Source organism: Gouania willdenowi, chromosome 16 (assembly GCF_900634775.1).
Source record: "Gouania willdenowi chromosome 16, fGouWil2.1, whole genome shotgun sequence".
Taxonomy (NCBI): Eukaryota; Metazoa; Chordata; class Actinopteri; order Blenniiformes; family Gobiesocidae; genus Gouania; species Gouania willdenowi.
In genome coordinates this window covers 30,568,863-30,589,616 of record NC_041059.1, presented here as the reverse complement: position 1 = coordinate 30,589,616, position 20,754 = coordinate 30,568,863, and the positions used below count along the sequence as shown (strand labels likewise).

The 20,754-nt window shown below is 39.7% G+C and overlaps 1 protein-coding gene across 3 annotated transcripts in view; it reads right to left on the bottom strand.

Moving 5' to 3' along the window:
- Positions 1 to 20,754, bottom strand: part of vps13b (vacuolar protein sorting 13 homolog B) — a 399,448-nt gene that overhangs the window by 116,196 nt on the left and 262,498 nt on the right. For all 3 annotated transcript variants that reach the window (XM_028469709.1, XM_028469708.1, XM_028469710.1), the window contains exons 35-37: positions 5,069 to 5,410; positions 3,327 to 3,741; positions 2,988 to 3,125 (exon numbers count right to left, since the gene is read on the bottom strand). In XM_028469709.1, the coding sequence (XP_028325510.1) occupies positions 2,988 to 3,125; positions 3,327 to 3,741; positions 5,069 to 5,410 (895 nt within the window). The remainder of the gene's footprint in view (positions 1 to 2,987; positions 3,126 to 3,326; positions 3,742 to 5,068; positions 5,411 to 20,754) is intronic.

The following is a 20,754-nucleotide window of genomic DNA, read 5'->3' as shown; positions in this document are numbered from 1 at the left end:
AAGTGTAGATGTGAGTAAGAAAGATGAAGGGGGAGAAATGAAAGTATATTAGCGTTTGCTCATCTGGCCAGAAAAAGGTATGCAGTTAACACAAACTGGCATTTCTTTTTCACAGGTATTTGCGGCTCAAGCAATGAGCTCTGCTAGTACTGATATATGAGCCTCCAGTGTATCTGCATTGAAATTTTAAGCCAGAGTGTACATGTGTATGTTGAGTTGCGGTTCAGAGAGGGTCACTGGTGAAACGCCATCCAGTTTAAGGTACATATGTTACAAGTGTTTCCTTCTCGGCATCCTTGGGAGCATAACTTTGATTGGTCTTTAAGAAGAAATGTTGCTAAAATTGCAAGCATATTGCTGTAAACAGACGGCAAAGACGTGGCCTGTGGCGGTCTGCTCTCTGTTTGCGCCTGGTAAAAATAAATCAAATGTGAAGCACAGTTTAATCAAAGTTGAGCCGCCAAACATGAACCATTCACATTGAAGCACACACACAATGACAGTTATAAAGGCTTACACATGCTGATACAGATGAATAAAACACTGAATGAGATGTTTTGATCTTTTTCTGCATTTGACTCTTTCTTCTGAAATAATAAAGATAAACCCTAAAAACGACTCTGGGTTGTTCAGTTCAGAACCTTTATATGATACTTGTTTGTGTCTTCACTTGGATTTTTCTCATTAAAAAACCACCAAACACTTCCTCAGTTCTGTACAGATTTTACTGCCCTGTGTAACTCTTTTTCCTGCTTACTCATGACTGAAAAGAACACAATTCCAAAGTATCCTCTAAATAACTAAACAACACACATGTACAGTTTTAAACTGTGACTGAGAGGTGAAAGAGAGGACAAAGGAACAGTAGCATATGTGCTCAATTGTAGATATAGCTAGTAGGGCCTGACCTGAGCCAACCTCACACTGAGCCTGGAACTCGTATGAGTTATTCAGTAGCCTCGTCTCCATGTGCTGTGCGCGTGAATTGATTTCTGACAAAAAATACAATAGAATAATTGGTAAATTAACATTTTAAAAGCCAAATTTAAAGTCTGAATCTTCAACAGCCACATTAGTTCTTTCATATCAGCCTCATGAAAAGCTCATTGTTGTTTAGCATTGAGTGTAATCTGCAAAAAAACTATTGTGTTTGGCAATTGGCTTAAAAAAATAATTACATTTCCAAACAGCTTAAGTGTTTCATTTTTGATTGGATTGCATTTTAATAGAGTTTTTTTCAGAAAAAAACTCCTAATTACAGAAAAAGATTTATTGACATTTGGTAATGCATGACTGTGTGACTGTTGAAGTGCATAGTGGGCTGCATTGTGCAGTGTTGTGTAATTCCTGGTGGACCAGCTGAGAGAAGGGATGTGTGTGGGAGCATAAAGCATCATCAACAACACCTACAGTTCATTCCGAAAACCCTTTTTGTGTACAAGCTTAGTGTGTGTTCATGATTATATTCATGTGGAAGAGAAACAGCCTATCTATAAGAGTGTGTGCAGTGTGTAAGCATCTGCAACATCTGGCCTTGGTTCTGGGAGCTGAACTCTGAAGGATGTGCTGGGCCTACGCAAACTCTCAGTGGGACCCTCTTCAAGATAAAACGGCTGTGAACACTGCAATTCACAAACTGACTCAAACTTCTAGTCATGCACTTGTATCTGAGTAGAATGTCAACCACACCCTGAAGTCATCAACTCATTCGTATGGATATCACATTAGTCTAAAAATAGATAAACCCACCCGAGAAAAAAAAAAAAAAGATTTACATGAGCTGAAAAGTAAGGGAAGCATACAGAAGCATGTGGGCTGTTCTTTGAAGTGAGAAAGTTCAGCAACTATCTGCAACAAACTACCAATGGTCCATTTCAGCAACTTATCAAAAGCATACCCAGGGAAAGTAATGTTTTATATTTTTGCCTCTACATGCAAACAAACATACAAATTGGAAGGGTTAGTATGCAAATTGTACCGACATATTGACAATCCAAGTATCTCCAAAAGTACAAAAACTACAAAACACAAACCTAATGTGTGTTTAGCAACAATGTTTCTGTCACTGAAAGAACAATAAAGTGGCCATTTGAAAAACTTAATTAAATTAAATGACCCTGTCAAGTAGCAGTAGTATCAAAGTACAAAGTATTTGAGCATTTAAGAGAGTTTTGTGCCTTTTATTTAAGAACTTAGTAAATCTGCCCCTCGATATGTAAAGCCTATCATAAAAGAACACTCAGAGAGAACAAACATCTGCCAACGGCAAATATTCTCTTTGCCAGATTTTAAATTTGCTGAATCAGTGAATTCGGATCGTGGTACCAAAGTCACCAGCACGAGGTACTCTAGAACTAGCTCAAAGAGCCTAACATAGGGATTCATTATTCTTTCACACTGATCCATAATTAGTATATTGATTCGGATCTCCTTCAAAATGTAATTGAATATTCTGTGGCATAAGTTCCATCTTTGGTTAGAATTTTGTGAAAATCTGTTTAGTACTTTTCGCGTAATCCTGCTAACAGTCAAACAGACAGACAAATAAAATAAATGTTATGAAAACTATACCACCTTGGCAGAGGTAATTAGGAATTGGAGGGAATACCGCTACCTTAAATAACCACATTAGCCATTTGTTCAACCCTGAACTTACACCACAGGTGTCACCAACTCTTTAAAATTCTATGAAGGTGCTTTTCTAAGTGTGACGAAAGTCATGTTTCTTGTCCATTCTAAGCACTGCTTCAATAACTGAGTGTACTTCCTTCTTGTTCAAACCCTGCAGGACCGTGTCCATCAATGTAAACCAGACAGACCAACGGCCCCAACCCAGTCTCACAAGGCAAAATGCTTCCTCAACTCAATGCTGTATAACGTAGTTTCATGTATTGAGTATAACCAGCAACTTTGCCTGGATGTGAACAGAAAACAGATAAATAATAGATAAAAACTGAATGAAAACTGAATAGAAATGTGTGTCCCACCTGGTCCATTGAGGAAATCTTTGATCTGAAGGCAGAGCAGAGGGGGAGGGATTCCTGTATTACTGTCCACCTCAGCTGCTACTGTTTGCAACCAAAACACGTTGTAGTCCAGTGCTTCAGGCAGAGTCTTTCCAAGATCTGAACCAAATGAGGTGCATGACGATATTAGGAAGACAACAGAAACCTAATTAGCTCATGACAGGTATATTAAAATGATTATCTTAAGTGGGCCTTCCCCTGTGAGTGAGCAAGGCCAAAACATTGTCCAAACACATTCTAATCAGATGCAGTTTACAACAGTTCTCAACACTCAGACTTAATAGTGCTTTTTACTCTTACCTAAGCATTTGTAGTCAGACACTACTCCTCGTAATGACACGTCAAACATAGACACTTCCATTCTTTGCTTACGGTGGTGGCAGCTGAGCAGAGCAGAGGGCTGCATCACCTGGAGATAGAGAAGGGGTTCCAACACAAGGTCCCCAGCCCCTCTTCTCCCTGGCTGCCTTACAATGGTAACACCAAGGGCTTGGCGGGCAGAGGAGCGGGTGGGGGTCGGCAGGCAGTCCAGGGAGAGGAGGCTTCCCCTAAGCTGTGGGGAAGCTGGCTGAGAGGTGTTACTGTTGAGGATGTCCTCGGCTGTTAGGCCTGCAAGTGAATCCTGGGCAGCAGGAGAAGGGTCAGGGGTTGGTGGAGCTGCCACTGGAGGAGTCTCAGGCAGGATCTCAAGCTGGTTTAGGGCACTCTTTCCACACTAAATCACATCCAAAAAGATCATAATCATTGTTTTCAGTCAGTAAAAGTAAAGCAGTTTAAAAAAAACAAAGTGCTTTCACACCAGGATAGTCCCAGACTCGGGCCAAGTGAGCATAGAATAGCTGATAATTTTATTTTCTTGATTTGGCTCAGTTTGTGTTCAAAACACGCTTTTTTTATATCTGTTCTATGAGATAGTCACCTGAGAGCACTTTTACTAGAGTAGAGAATTCTCTCAGTAGACAAACAAACCGTTTGTTCTTTCACAACCTCCAACAATTGGGCAGCAACAACGATTTGTTTTTTTTTTTTTTAGCACCATAGCCGATACCCTGGCCACAATGCCGTGTGCTCTATGTCATCTTTGACACTTCCTGTGTTTGGTCCAAGCCAAGAGCATTTGTATTCAGAGCGCAGCTGAATCGCTCTAGACTTCGATTTGAAGCGCTCAGAGTCTGGCAAAAACAATCGCTCTAGAATTTGCCTGCCTGATCCACTCTCGACTATGTTTGCTTGTTCACACTGACTAAATGAGGTGGAATATCCAAGCAAACAAATCCTAGAGTCCTTTGACTGCTATAAGATTCTTCAGTGTGATCGCACCCTAAGAACATAATGATGCAATAGTGGCTTAGAAGGCAATAGTTAATAACTCCACTCACTAAGTGCCTCCTCAGTTTTAGGCGCAAAGTGGGTGAATGAATAAATACAGAGATGGTTCATTAGAAAGATGCCAATATGCTGTAAGAAGTTTCTAATGTGTACTACCACATTCAAATAAAGCTGCTGGAAACGATAAATCATATTTTTTAAACTGTAGCTGTATTTCATTCAAAAGTTATGATCCACCACTGATGCCAATGTGCCCCCAAAAACACAGCCAAAGTGACACTCTAGTGTTCCACTCATTGAAAGATGAGCTAAAACAATACCAGATGTTGATATTTTGGCTTTCAACACAAATCAGAGTGACGTCATATCACGAGTAACACCATAAAGAAATCAGAACAAAAAAGCTGTTTTGTTTGGTAAAGAAATCACTGTAAGAATGAAGTAAAAACAGTTCTAGAAACTGTTACGCTTTGGTGCTGTCTTTGCATTCTTCTATGGGACTCCAAATCCCATAATGCAGTGCAAAAACTCATCCGAAGTTTAGGTCACATGATCAATTGTCAACAAACCAATTGTTTATTGTCTTTATTGGTATCAATATGTCAGTATATACAGTAGTTATCATCACAAGCAAGATTGCTTTTTTGTAAACAATGCAAGCACTTTGCTTCTGTATATAATAGAAAAACCTATTAAGAGTTAAAAGTGTTTACCTTATCTTTAGTCCCGTTCTTTTCTGGTGTGCTTGGTGTATGTGAAGATGGCAGTAGGGACTTTGGTGGACTGGAGCAAGCATAGGTCATTAGAGACATCCGGCTGGCCGTGACAAAGATGTCAAAAGGGATGAAGCTAAGGTTCTTAGTGATGGTGGACTTGTGGGAAGGCCGAGCAATACAGTGGTGGCTGGTCCCGCTGTGCTGCTCAATCTGAACAATGCGAATATGAGCACTGTCGCTGCCAAAGCCACTGTCCTGTCCCATCCCACTGTAGCGTGAAGACGAGTCAGCAGCTGCCGCAGGGTCTCTCCTGCCGCGCTTGCGTTCTTGATGGCAAACCTGCACAGAAAAGCAAGAATACAGATATTCTTATAGTAAGAGAAATTTTTCCACAGTGAGGGGAGATGTTGACTATAATGCACAGTTGGTTCAGTTTCAATGTTGTATGCACATTTGCTAAATAACTTGAAGAAAAAAGTAAGAGTAAATAACAAAAAAGAGGTGACAAATGAGAATATATAAAGAAATGTAGTTTGAATTTATTTGTCATTTATTTCTTTTTTTTTTTTAAATGACCTCACCAAATATTAACCTATTAAGAACCTGTGCCAAATATGGGCCAGCACCTCCAGAGCTCATAAAGGAATGAACCAGATGTGGCTTTTAGATTTCCCAAAGGCTCCAAACACTGACGGAGAGTCCTTGGAGAAGTCCAAAACAGGTGTAAGTCCCAACACAATGCTGTTGTCATGTGGCCAATTGTAGCCTTCAAATAGCCATTTAAAGGCAGATGTAGAGACTTCATCCACTGTGTTAACTGCCGGGGCCTTTATACAGAGAGGGTCACGTGGAGAAATTAATGCTTACTTAAACCCAATGAGTAGAGACCAATGGCCTGTGGGTCACCATTAGTAACACTTGGTCACCAAGCAATGTCTAAACAGCTGTTGTGGGTTGTGGTGACTGGTGATACAATTAAAGATATTGTTATTGGTGTTCCTGTGATAAATGAGTTAGAACAGCAGCCATTGAACAAAGTAGTGCTGTAGACCAAAAATCCACAGCTTGCAGAGGAGAAGATGAAGGAGATCGTCAGACAAAGTCCACGCTCAAATTATGGACCAGAGCAGCTGGGTTAGGTACTGCATCTACAGAAACCTGGTGCTGTCTGGCAAAGTCAGCTTTGACTAGAATATTCTCATCATATTTATGATGGTCAACTCTCTGGAACTCCTGGTCAGGCAAAGACTGGAATGTGGGGTCCTGAAAAACGAAACGGGCAAGGCCGGAAACATTGACATTTCTGGGATTCAGAATGCATCCGAGAATTTGCCAACGCTTGTGGGGCAAATGTCAGAACCACATGGACCTGGGGGGTATTTCATCAATCCCAGCTCAGGTGACTTCCGGTTTGGGTGAACATGGGATAGGGTGCGTCGTCTCTGTCTCCCGCAGCTACAACTTTGAAAATCTACTTTTTCCTTAAAACCCCCAACCTGCTTCGAGGGTTATAACTATTATCTAAACCTAAACCAGCCCAGAGAGATGTCGAAAGCTACAAGGTCGGCAAAAAAGACTAATAGCGACACAGCGCTAACTAGCATAGCCGCCATGCTGGAGGCCCACAGAGCAAGCCTTGCAGCCGACTTTAAAGCTTCATTTGCCACTTTGGAAATGAGACTTGAAAAAATACAGTCAACGATGACAGAGCAGGGTCAACGTATAGACTCTTTAGAATCCCATGTCGACCTGCAAGACCAGCGGATCTGGGCACTGGAGGAGAAGTGTGTGGCACTTGAGGCTAACAACACCAAGCTAACGGCTAAGGCTATCGATTTGGAGGGCCGCAGCTGCAGAAATAATTTTAGAATAATCGGCTTGCCTGAATCCATCGAGGGCCCCAGACCCACAAGTTTCTTCGCTGACGTTCTGGCAGAGCTATTTGGTGACCAGATTCTACAGTCTCCTCCTGAGTTGGACAGGGCCCACAGGGCGCTCACCGCCAAACCACAACCAGGCTCCCGACTGAGACCGGTGATAGTCCGTCTCCATCGCTATCAGACGAGGGAATTGATCATCCGAGAGGCCCGTAAAAGCCGAGGGAAGCTCCAGTACCGGGGGTCACCAATTCAGATCTTGGAGGATTACATGCCAGAGGTCGCCGAGGAACGGGCTAAATACCGTGTGGTGATGGCCCAGCTCTACAATCTCAACCTTCGGCCTACACTCCTTTTCCCGGCCCGACTGCAGATTACCCTAGAGAACGGAGCGAGGAGGTTCTCATCTCCGGAGGAGGCCTCAGTCTTCGTGGCCGATTATCAACAAACCTCGAGGCCTGATTAGCTTAGGTGCTAACTCACCGGCCGTTGATGTGGGCTAAGGTAACCTAGCCTCCTTACAAGAGGGGGCAAAATTAACATTACACATCGGTAAGCTGCTTGTTTCAAACGGGAACCTTTTGTGCCTTAGCACCAGTCAGTGTTTATTTATTTTTTACTCTATTTGGACAATATACTTGGTTATCTTGTTTGCTTGGAGAGGTTTGGAGTCGTGTTGGACATTGTGGAGCTCAGGTCTGAAGCCTCACTGTTTGACTGTTCTGATGTGTAGCCGGATAATAGTTCATAGGATGATGTTGTGCTGTTAAGTTACTACATGGTGAGAAACTACTATAATTTTTCTATGTATATAATGAGGGAGGAATTGTGACTACAATTGACCATTTAATTTTCAAATCCAAGTGTTTAATGTATTGTATTTCAGTATCTCTTATTATTATTATTATTTTTATTTTTTTTTGTTATTAGTATTTTTAATTTATTTTACTTTGTTTTCACCATGTTGTGACTATTTAATCGCTTCAGGTATTCAATACCTCTCAAATGTTTATACGTACATTGCACAAGATTATTTTATTTATTTATTTTACTTAACTATTATTATTATTATTATTTTAAATTTTACTTGTTTATTTTTCATTTCATTATTTACTTTACTTTATTTAATTTTCAATTCATTGTTGCTATTGATTTATACTGAGTATTCAAAACCTCTCCCATATCTATCTACGCGTTGTACAAAAGTTATGAACATGTTCAAGGTTCACACAAAGGACTTTGGGGGTTTCAAACAGTATAAAGAAGCTGCAGAGCTGAGACAGACAGAAGAAGAGGAAAGATGACACAGAAAGGGAAGGTGGAAGAGTTGGGGAATGGGGGTGGGGAAGAACCTCTTTACCTGAAACTGTTTACTTAGAATTTTGTTTTTTGTTTGCCTTCATCTCATGTTGTGCTGTCTCTGTGCAGAGGTTCACATGCACCTCTGGCTGCTTGCTCCCTGGAGTTGACCTACCAATCTACTGCTGGATGCTGGATCATGGCTAGTGTAGTCAACGGGGGTGCTGCTAGTGGACGGGCTGTGAGGATCATTTCACTAAATACTGGTGGGCTAAACGCTGCGATCAAACGTACGAAAATTATGACCCATATCAAAAACCTCAATGCCGACATAATGTTTCTTCATCTATGTAACGCAGATCACAGAAAATTAAATAGGCCTTGGATTGACAAATGTTTTCATTCTCAATTTAATGTGAAAACAAGAAGTACAGCTATATTGATCAGGAAAAATGTACACTTTAACCCAGATAGAATACTGACAGACTCAAGCGGTCGATATGTTGTTGTCACAAGGACATTATATGAAAAACAAGTAATCCTAGTATCAGTCTATGCTCCCAATTGGGACGATCACAATTTTGTAAGCTCACTATTTGCTACCATTCCCAATTTAGACTCTCATCTGCTAATACTGGGAGGAGACATGAATTGTGTAATTGACCCGATACTAGATAGGTCTGTCACACGATCAGCCACACCAACTAAAATGCCCCAGGCTTTTTTCACATTTATGGCACAATACGGATTTATTGACCCCTGGCGACTCTTACATCCCTCCATTAAACAATACTCCTTTTTTTATCATGTACACCGTTCCTTCTCCAGTATAGACTATTTCCTGATAGATAAAAAACTTTCCTCAGCAATTATCTCTACTCAGTATTTACCCATCACAGTGTCAGATCATTCCACGGTAATTTTGGACCTCCATTTTAGTATGAAACCAAAAGGATTCAGACATTGGAGTCTGAGTCCTCTTTTACTAGCAGATGTTGACTTTTGTAAGTACATCTCGGACTCTATTACATTCTTCTGTGAAACTGATATAAATAATGAAACCTCCCCGTCTATAATATGGGACACTCTCAAAGCCTATCTGAGGGGTAGAATAACTTCATTCACTTCACGTGCAAATAAATTACGGAGGTCCCGGCAAAAAGAGCTAGAGGAATCTATCGGAGACTTGGATAATCGATTGTCAAATACAGGTACACCGGACCTGTACAAAGAAAAAATAAGACTTCAAACCGAACTAGATCTCCTTCTCACCACTGAAGCTGAACAGCTCCTCCTTCGCTCTCGGGGACTAGTATATGAGCACGGTGACAAAGCTGGACGCCTATTAGCACATCAGCTTAAAACGAGATCCGCTTCGAATCAAATTATCCAGATAATGGACGAGTCAGGCTCCATAACTTTTGACCCGGACAAAATAAATAGTACTTTTAGGTCATTCTTTTCCCAGCTATACACATCAGAATCTCACACGGATAGAAATCACCTGAAAATAATCTGAAACTAGACACTGATATCACTCTGTCCGAAATCAAGGAAGCGATACAGTTAATGAACAGTGGCAAATCACCTGGTCCCGCCGGATACCCGGTCGAATTCTTTAAAAAATTCTCAGAGCAGTTAGCTCCACTTTTACTCGACATGTTTAATTATTCATTTCAACAAGGCACCCTGCCACCCACATTAATGCAAGCTTCCATCTCCTTAATTTTCAAGAAGGGTAAAGACCCACTAAACTGTGCATCCTACCGCCCAATATCACTCCTTCCAGTAGATGTTAAAATACTCGCAAAACTATTAGCTCGTCGATTAGAGTCCGTCATGCCCCTGATTATTGCAGATGACCAGACAGGATTTATAAGAGGAAGACATTCATATTCTAACATAAGAACGCTCCTTAACGTCATCCTCTCACCATCCCCCTCCAATGTCCCAGAGGCCATAATATCTCTCGACGCCGAGAAGGCATTTGACAGGGTGGAGTGGGAATATCTTTTCTTTACCCTGCAACAGTTTGGGTTTAATAGTAATCTTATCTTATGGGTCAAACTACTTTACTCTTCTCCTTATGCTTCAGTCTGCACAAATAATCAACGCTCTACACCGTTTTCACTTTTTCGGGGCACCAGACAAGGGTGCCCGTTATCCCCACTGCTGTTTGCACTGGCGATTGAGCCGTTGTCGGCTGCTCTGAAAAGGAGAGCAGGATTTGAGGGTATTGAAAGATGGGGCATAGAACATCGGGTCTCATTATATGCAGATGACTTGCTTTTATATGTCAAAAATCTTCTGAAAAGCATTCCTCATATCCTGACACTGTTGAACTCTTTCGGTCGCATATCTGGATATAAACTTAACATCTCTAAAAGTGAATACTTCCCAATAAACCAATCAGCCAAAGACAAACCTCCCTCGTCTATTCCTTTCAAACCAGCCATCACAGGATTTAACTACCTTGGCATTACAATTACACACTCTATACGAACTATGCGTGAGAGGAGTTTGACCTCATTGACAGCTGCAGTTAAATCAGATTTACAAAAATGGGACTATCTGCTGTTATCTTTAGCAGGTAGGATACAAATAATTAAAATGAATGTACTACCGAGATATTTGTATGTTTTTCAATGCCTCCCGGTGTTTCTTCCGAAATCGTTTTTCACAGCCATAAATGGTATGATCTCATCATTCATCTGGGCTAATAAACGTTCAAGGGCAAATCGAACACTGCTTTGCAGGGATAGATCAAATGGGGGGCTGGGGCTACCCAATCTTATTGGCTACTATTGGGCAGCCACTATGAACAAGATTATAGCATGGTTCACAAGCCCTCACTGCAAGTGGTGCCGAAGTGAGTCCGTCTCATGTTCCTCATCTCTGTTGGCTTTGGCTTGCAGTACCTTGCCCCTCACGCTGTCAGATTTCACTTCTAATTCACTTGTTGTTGGAACTCTTAAAATTTGGGCACAAATACGGCATGACCTTGGATGGCTCACTGTCCCTCTAGCATCTCCTATTTGCAATAATCATCTCTTTATTCCAGCGAAGACCGACTCACGATTTGCCACCTTAGAAAAGAAGGGATTATGTAATTTGGGAGACCTGTACATGGATGGTGTGTTTGCAAGTTTTAATCAATTAATCTCTACTCTTAACCTACATAAATCAGACTTCTTCCGGTACTTTCAACAGCAGAACTTTGCAAAAACGCACACTACATCATTCCCACAGACTCCAACACCCAGTGGAATAGACTTGATTCTTAAAGCTAAAACCTTAACAAAAGGCCATGTTTCATTCTTTTATTAATTACTCTCTCCTATGAGCGAATCTATTAATAAAATCAAGGTACACTGGGAGTCAGAACTACAACTTACTTTCTCTGAGGATTTCTGGGAGGGGGCCTTGAGGGCTGTTAACTCGTCGTCCAGTTGTGCTAGACTCTCTCTCATACAATTTAAGGTCCTGCATAGATTACATTATAGCAAGGAGAAACTTTCAACCCTCTATCCAGACACCGTTGACCAAAATTGCAATAGATGTTCTCAAACCCCATGCAATCTCACTCATATGTTTTGGTCATGTCCTAAACTGTCCACATTTTGGCAACTATTCTTTAAAACAATTTCAGAAGTTTTGGACATTAATATACTTCCTACCCCACATATTGCCATTTTCAGCAAACCTCCAGACGACCTTCGTACTACGAATATTCAAAACAATGTCATAGCCTTTCTGTCCCTTATTGCTCGTAGAAGAATCCTCTTGTTATGGAAGTCTTCCCAACCACCTTCAGTCAAAGTTTGGTTACGCGACATTCTCTCTCTTCTTAAACTTGAAAAGATCAAGTTCTCACTTAGAGGCTCATCTAATAGATTCTACTCCCACTGGAGACCATTGCTCTCCTATTTGGATGGGCTCCCAGCTATGGAAGTCTGTTTGTAAGCACCCACTGTGGACTCATGTGAGCACCACTTCTCTCTGTGTCAGTCCACTGGTGGCAGATGACCCCCCCACAACATATTCATTATAAAATATGCCAGCATGGCGGTTCTGCATCAACAACCAGGGAGTGGGCAGCCATTGATATTCATTCTGGACTGTTGTTGACAGCTATTCAGGCAGGTATGAGGATGCGCACATGCATGGTTCATGTGTAGATGTGTAGCTGCACATGTGCACTTAAATATGTGTGGACATGTGTATATGTGGGGGTGTATGTGCTGTGCAGAGGTAAGTGTATATATGTGTATGTACTTTTTCATAACTATTTTGTAGTCATATTTGCACGGTAATTATTTAAGAGGCTCAGGGGTTTGGGGTGAGGGGAGGGCGGGGCTTTCTTTGTTTTGTTTGGATCAAGTTTTTGTCTTTTTTGTCCAAATTGTTCAATTGTATAAAAAGAAAAGAAATTGTATGCTTTTGTATACAGTTATATCTGTGACTTGCATTTCATAAATAAAATTATAAAAAAAAAAAAAAAAAAAAAAAAACCCAGCTCAGGTTTATTTCTAGGTTTAACGTGATAGTCCGGCTCAGTTAAAATGGGTTTTATCTGGAACTGCCGTTTCATAAAAAAAAAAAAAAACACCTCAGTTGCCACAGTAACAGTGACGTATGAGTGACATATGAGTGTGTCTGCAGGTAGCAGACGCACTCATATGAAACTACGTCATCAATTTCAAAGATGTCATTTCATGGTGCTTTAAAACATTCAACAAAGATCTATAAAATTAGTCAAAAACACTTCTGTTCTACATTTTCTCACCATTTTTTTATGCGTTATTTTAAAAGGAAAATAAACAGAATATCATGGTAAATGTTTATTTATGATTTTAAATCCATACAAATGATGGTAAATACATCGTCTTATTATGTGTTTAATGTGTACTTTTTAATAAGATGATCACAGTCTGTGTTTTAACCATCAGTAATATCCCTATATAAGGATACATGCGTATCTATAGCCTCCCGTTTACCGCACCGCAGGTCCATTATTTCAGGATCCAGAGATTAATAATGAGAAAACTCTGAATATGCAGAGAGGGAGAGGCTGTTCAGGTACAGTCACAGGGCAGAGCTAACGCTCCCCGATGGCAAACTCTGTGACCACGTTACGAGCGACTGCAGAGTTGAATGCGACATAAAGCAGCATCCATCAGAGCACACTCCCTCTGTTTCTTTGAATTTAATGTTTAATGCTGAGTTTAAAAAAAAAAAAAAAATTCATCAAACACTCATCAGTCTCATGAATTAGTTATTATTTAATTGTGTTACTGCAAAGTCTTTTTTAAATGCTGACAGGTGTAAAATAAATGAATAAAAAAAACAGAGTAAACTCATCAAACTCATATGGATTAGTGTCTTATACATGCTTCAGTTGTTCTCTACAATAAATTGAGTAAAAAACAACAACTTTAACCCTCTTACTACTTTTAAAATGTTCAAAGCACAAGAAACTTCTGAAACGTGTCCGTCCTTTTTGTAATCACCGCTCAGTAACAGATGATGTCACGTGCTGTTGGTGTTGGCTTTGGTTTCTATTGGCTGTTTACCCCCATTAAAAGATGTAGCGCATGCATCCTCACGTCTCTGATCATTAAATCTGTGATCGATCTTGTGGGTCTTCTTAAGACGTCCACATCGTCAGCTGGCTTTGCGAGACAGTGAGTTTCAAGCTGAGAAGAGTTTGATGAAATGGGAAAAGCCAGGGTGGTCAGGGACAGCTTGGGTAGACCAGGTTAAACCATAGGCCTGGCTCTTCAAAGAACACTTTGATGAAATGCCCCCTGGGCAGTGATGGCCTAATGGTTATGGTAGTGGGATGTTAAACAGGGTCATAGATTCTAATCCATTGTGAGCCATTACTCTGGGACTAATTCTTAACTGCACCCTGGGCACTACACTGTGGCTGCTGGGACAAGAACCACTGTCACAGAGCAAACCCATGAAGGTGATGTTACAATGAACCACAAAAGGCAGTGTCAGCTCTGGGCACCCAGCCAGTGGTAGCCCCTTGTAATATTGAGTCTGAACTGTTTTTTGACACTCATAAACAAGCTGAAGAATGTGGTTTACACCCAGCTTTTAAGCTTTAATGCAAATATCTATCCCAGACACCCTAAAATAAGGCTGAAGTGCTAACTGTATAGAGGCACATATTGGACCTCATCTACCCGTGTACCGTGCTAAATGCTGGGTCTTGAAGCAAAGAAACAAAGAAAGACAGCCTCCAGAACCAGGATTGGATAACAAACAAATCTTATATGTACAACCACATCCATCACAGCATTAAAGAGAGCACATTGATATCAAAGTAAAATAACTCTGTAAAGAGCAGGTCTGATTGACTTCTTTTTAACCTCAACCAATGGTCTTGAGAGAGTTCACAAAAAAACAAAACAAAACATTAACTTGTGTGTGTGTGTGCCTTTGTGGTTTGTGATTGGTGGAGATAGGTTCATCTTTGTAAACCTATTTTCTTTACACAGCAACTGAGGTATTGTGTAAGAAAAACAAAAAATATCATGTGGCTCCAGCCTTTGTAGCAACAAAAAAAAATTCTGTGAAGGATAACATGAATCATTGCCAGTTTGCTGGTGGTTCTTAAATGACAATGGAACCAGGACATTTTCATCTACTACTAAATCATGTTTTCTCCAATACTATAAAGAAGATGTAAAAAGCTCTCGGGGGGCAAGACAAGGACATATGAAAATAGGTCAGAACTTTTTTCCACAGTACTGGAACAGCCAAAAAACAAATAATCACAAAATAAATACATGTTTTTTGAGGCTGATAGAAAAGAACATATTGAAACAGATGAAAATTGATTGAAACAGAAAACCTACACATGTAATGATTTACATTTCTTTTGTTTGCACCAGCCACCACATGACGTCAGTCAAACCCTTCTCTTACACACCTTAATTAACGGCTTGTTAAGTGCAAAAAGACTGACTGTTATCCATTAATAAAAATGACCTGCCATACAATAAAGCTGGGGCCTCTCTAAGGTATGTTTAACAATCCTACTCCATGTAGAAACTGCTGTCATTCAAAACATGCATGACCATTTGTAGACAAAGGTGTGTCCCGTACTATTCCACCCTCATCTGCTCCAACCTGCAGCTGGTTACTATTAGACTATGTACTTTCAGCTGCAGATGCCCCTTTTCTACATGTATTCTTCCCCCCTCACGCAGAGAGAATTTTAATGTATATTATTGCTGAGGTGAAGATAGTGTTTCAAGACCTCCAGGCAAATACTAAACCCATTGGCAGCACATTAGACAGAATACTTGACTTATAAGATATTTCCTACTCTAAACAGTGTCATCAAAGGCTAAGAACAAGAGCCATATAAAACGCAGCAGCAAGTCTGCCTGCCTGACTGTTCTGCTTTATTCGACAGGGCTCATATGTGGAGCTTCCATAGGAGCAGTCTTGCTGGGACTATCTATTTTCCCTGCTATAATGAAGACAGGATGTGCCTACTAGTTTTTGTTAAAAGAAAGTAAAAGAAATGTAAAGATTTCTCTGTTATAAGAGATATTCCTTGATAAAAATGTACGCTTCAAAGATTATTGTATCGGAAGTGACAGATAAGGTATACTGCTGCTGGAAAAGAACAAGATCCATAGGACACAGCAAGGGAATCTTTATACTTCTCTCCATCTGTCTCCTAAACCTCAACTCAACACATGCATTTATGATTACAAATTGATGTCTTTTCTGTTCCCATCAGAGAGAGGGACTTTCAAACAAACTCTAAATTCATTTCTTTTTAAGTGCATGCAAGGGGAACGTAAGAGAATACAGCCAAAGCAGAAAAGCAAAGAGACAATGAGAAAACTTAATACATGGCACTGTTTCTATAGAGTGAATGCATGTTCAACACATGAAGACAGTTGTTTTTTGCTTTCATGATTTGACCTAAGGTGGAGTTTCTGCCTTCTATGGTTCTCAGTTAGTTACTGTATACTGTATGAATGGAGAAAATAAACACACTGCTACACATTGAGAATATAATGCCTGTAGGGAATTTAACTTATGCCAATTTATTCATTGATAGAGGGCAATAAATTTAGAATACAAACAGGGTAGTAGTCCGAGTGAGTGTAGTGAAAAGGCTTGTTCCCAAGTGAAATCCCCTTTTCCAGCTATTATATTATATAATAGCAGCACTGAATTGCTGTTTCCAGATCCCAACGCAATCTTTTCTCTGACTAGTTGATCAAGGTCATGAATGTGTTAACACACACCACCTCCACCATCCCCAACTACCATTATCCAATCATGAGGTCATCCCCTCAAGAGTTTTGAGGCAGACATTGGAAAATGGAAGATAATCCCCAAAGTGTGAAACCACTAGTCTCCAAAGTGCCAATCATACCAGAGCGCATCTGCACAACTTCTAAGCTCACTTCTATGTAACTCAGAGCAACTTGGCTAGAGGGAGGCTAATACAAGGAAGCAAATGTCATATCATCCAAATGCCATCCGATTACAGTGTTGGCTGGATAGTTAAATATGACAACTTGCCATTTACATCGGAGCCTTACATAGGCTGCAGATTGTTTCCAGATGAATAAAGTAGGTTGCCATTCAGGTTCAGAGATCAGGGAACATTAAAAAACAGATTTTGTTTTTCAGGATTCTTATATTATGGAGAGTTCTGTGGTAGTATGTGGCTAAGAAGGTTGGGAGCCGCAAATGGCATCTCGGGCATCAGCAGGTGGTGGCAGGAAGCGATACCTGCCATTGCTCCACCACCAGGAGATGTACAGGGTTTAAAAGAGCAAAACACCCATGACTGGTGGTCCCTAGCTGATGACTCATTACGTCAAGAGAGGTGTGCATGGGAAATTATCAGCCTGTATCTTCATAAAGTCAACAGAAAAGAGTATTTCAAAAACAAGGGAGCAAATATTACTTTTAAAAGGGTGAATTTGATCAGCATGTATTCAAATTGTAGACTTAACATAGTATAGTTATTAAATAAAAGGTTGAAATGCTTTTAATAGATTTTAGAGTAACTGGATGCTGTTGGCAAACAGTAAGACAGAACAAATAATTTGCACATTGCGTCAGCTTTGCTGGCTACATAGCATAAGGAAAGTTAGCATAAGAGATTCTCAATCAAAACATCTTACTGAACAATATAAGATCTTGACGGTACCAAAAGTTGGTAACTTTTATTCAATACTAAGTGTGGAAAGCAGGGATATGTTTTCAACTTCTTCAACTAAACAGATGTAATATGTTACTTGTTTGCATGAAATACAATGCCCAGCAGGTTTAAATAGTTGACTGGGAAGACCATTGGAGGACTGGTCGTTTGAAATATGTTTAATGCTGTCACAAGTTCAAATCACATCTTGCATTTTCAGTATTCTCTGGAGTCAATGAAAAATCCCTCCCTCATTAAAGTGCTTTCAAACTTTTGCAAACATGTATTTTCTTTTATAACAAAAGCTTTTAGTTTAATGAAGACGATAGTATGGCTTAGCCAACCAGTGATGCACTAGTGCTTAATGCTGGACAGTAATATTTGTAAAAATGTTGAAACAAAAACCACACATATGCACAGGCTCAACTTCACAAAGTGCTACATGATCTTGACAGGAGCAAAAAAAAAATGGTCATGTTTACAGGACTTACAATAAAAATAAAGAAACTAACGTGATCCTGTGCAACAACTGCTCTAAATTTATGGTCTGCGTGATACATTTCATGCAACACTCAAAACACTCATGAACAATAATTCAAACAAACACAGTGCATGGTAGCAGAATTATATTATTGTGTTAAGAAGTCACAGTAAAAGTATATTCTTGATTTAAAATACTGTAGTGTGAAAAAAGGATAAAATTGATAGTAGAATACGTATTCAAAATACCTAATTAATTCACTTTTTTTTTTAAATTGCACTTTCTTACATTCTGTGAAGCAAAAAAAAGTATCACTTCATCATATGTTGTAAGAGAAAACAGTGGTTTCAGTAGCTATAATGGGAGTCTGGGAGGTCAGAAGATGGAAATAAGCTACTTTTCATGTATTCCAGCCCAGTTTTCCCACGTTCACTTGTGACTCCTGTATAATTCCTATTGAAAAACACAGGAAGCTGTAACCAAATCTTTCAGCCAACATGATACATTTGAGCTACTTGCTTAGCTGGGCGCCTATATGGAAATTAACTTCTGTATCTTAACTACATCAAAGTTTTACAGCTACAGCCCCCACTGTGTTATCCACTTTGGTTTTGTAGGACCATAAAACTGAGAGTAGGCCTCTGTTTCCTTTGTGTTGAGGGCAGAAAGCCTCAATACAGCAATACCTCATTTTAATCAACAATAATGACGATAATACTTACCAAACACTATAAAGTCTATAGTTCATTCTCTAATTTTCTTGTGAAAAACAGAGGGAGGAAGACATTTATAATGTTAAGTCACTACTTTGTGCGCCATAACAGCAGTCACAAAGCAAAAGAAGCATCAAAGGCGGTCATTTAATACCCTGAACTTTGTTTCAATAACAAAGGAAACCTGCTATGCACTTTAGCTGAACCACAACAAAGAGGCAAAGGAAGGTTGTGACCTTGGAGCCTGCAAATGGATGAATAGTGCTTCAACATGACTGTCAACTGTACTTTAATCAGTGCACTCAAAGCTTAGGGCTCCAAATAGGGCTGCTTCAACAAGGTTCACTCCATCCAATAATGTGGGTGGGTTGGTACATTACTTTAGGGTTTGAAAAATGTTTCTCCAAGGAAAACTAGAGACAGTGTCTCACATATTCACTTTTTTACGTGAATGCAGGGACTCAAAATAGAGAGTATCGTTTGCCTTTCCATGACAGTGACTCATCCTACCAACATGCTTTAAGGAAATCGTGTATGCATGTTGATATTCCTGCATAGGGTCAAACACTTTTCCTACAGGAAAAACCTATTGAAGAGGTCATGGGTTTAAAAAGTCAATGTCTGGGGGTTCCCAAACTTTTTCAGCTCAAGTCCTGAAAATCAAGGAAAGATAATTTGCCTAGTGCATTTCATATACAACGCATCTCAATATGTGTCACTATTGCTAAATGTATTTGAATAATTATACCATATTAGGAGTTAAATGATGCAATTGCCAATTTAAATGATTTTTTAAAAGTCAATTTTGAATTGTAAATGTAATTCCTTCACAATCTTACACTGGTGTTGCTGTGTAAAATTCCCAGATTGAAATGTTGTTACAATATTTACTGATGTAAAGTTCAGATTTAATAAATGCTAGAGAATCCATCCAAGACTAACATCATAATTGTATTAATGAAATCAAAAAAAGGAAGAGGTATACTGGTTGAGATATAATCATGATAGAATGACAGTTCTAATCTGGTGGTTCAAAAATAAACTCTTGAGTAAAAACTGCAACTGAATGGACATTAAGAGAAAGAAAGATATGAATACTGATGGTTACAAGGTGATTGATGACCAATGTGCTGATACCATATTCTAATGCACAGAGGGGTTTTTGTAGTTGATAAATGATCTAAATGTGGTTGAAAGACACAAGAAACAGCAACAATGTAAGGCAGAAAATGACGGAGGTGAATGCAGGTCTGATGTGCCGTTAATCTCCATTACAGCAAGATCTCACGACAATTTCTTTTTTTCTTCTTTGGAGTGTCTATTAGAAAAGGAACTAAGAAGAACTGGCTCTCGTTATCAGCCAGAATTTCAAATTAGGTTAGAGATGTGTTGTGTATGTTTGTATGGTACTGTATGTGCACCTAAGTCAGCTGGGCTTCACTGTGAAGGCAGTTTAAATCTTCAGACTTACTAGTACAAGTTATAGGAATGTGTGTGAGCCTAAACCGTTCAACACAGTGTTAACAGTCATAGTTTGCTGAGTCTTTACATTGAGGGAATCAAGCTCATCATTGATTTCATCACCACTTGTATTTGTGGGTAATGCTTGGATTTGATCACTTCATCTAAACTCTAGCATTACATTCGCAACAAACAAGAAAAAAAGTCCAGTATTATGCTATTTTTCACTCATCTCCATTTGTTCTAAAACCCCCAACAACATAGCTTCTGAGGTTTATTTTCCCAAACTCGCCTATTTTCTGGAACTTTAGCCCTCTGAAAAGTCACTTTAATGACACTCCTAAAAACAGGCCGTTTTTGGGCCTTCATGCATATGCATGAGTGGGCGTGTCTGTAGACGCAGACTTCATGCCTCGCTCTTGCGAGGTTGATCAGTGATCATCATAGCAATTTTCTTTTACTATCCACACACTTGTTATTGTTTTTAGCCAAAAAAAACTGCACATTAAAGTAAAACACATGGCTATTTTAGCAGCTATTATGATTATGAGTCCGTCTCAGCACTGCTTCAGGGTGTGTGTGTGGCAGCAGTAGCGGCATCTGTGTCACACACTCACCCGAGTGTTAAGCTGTTATGTCACTTTCTTCTCCTTCTGAGCTCT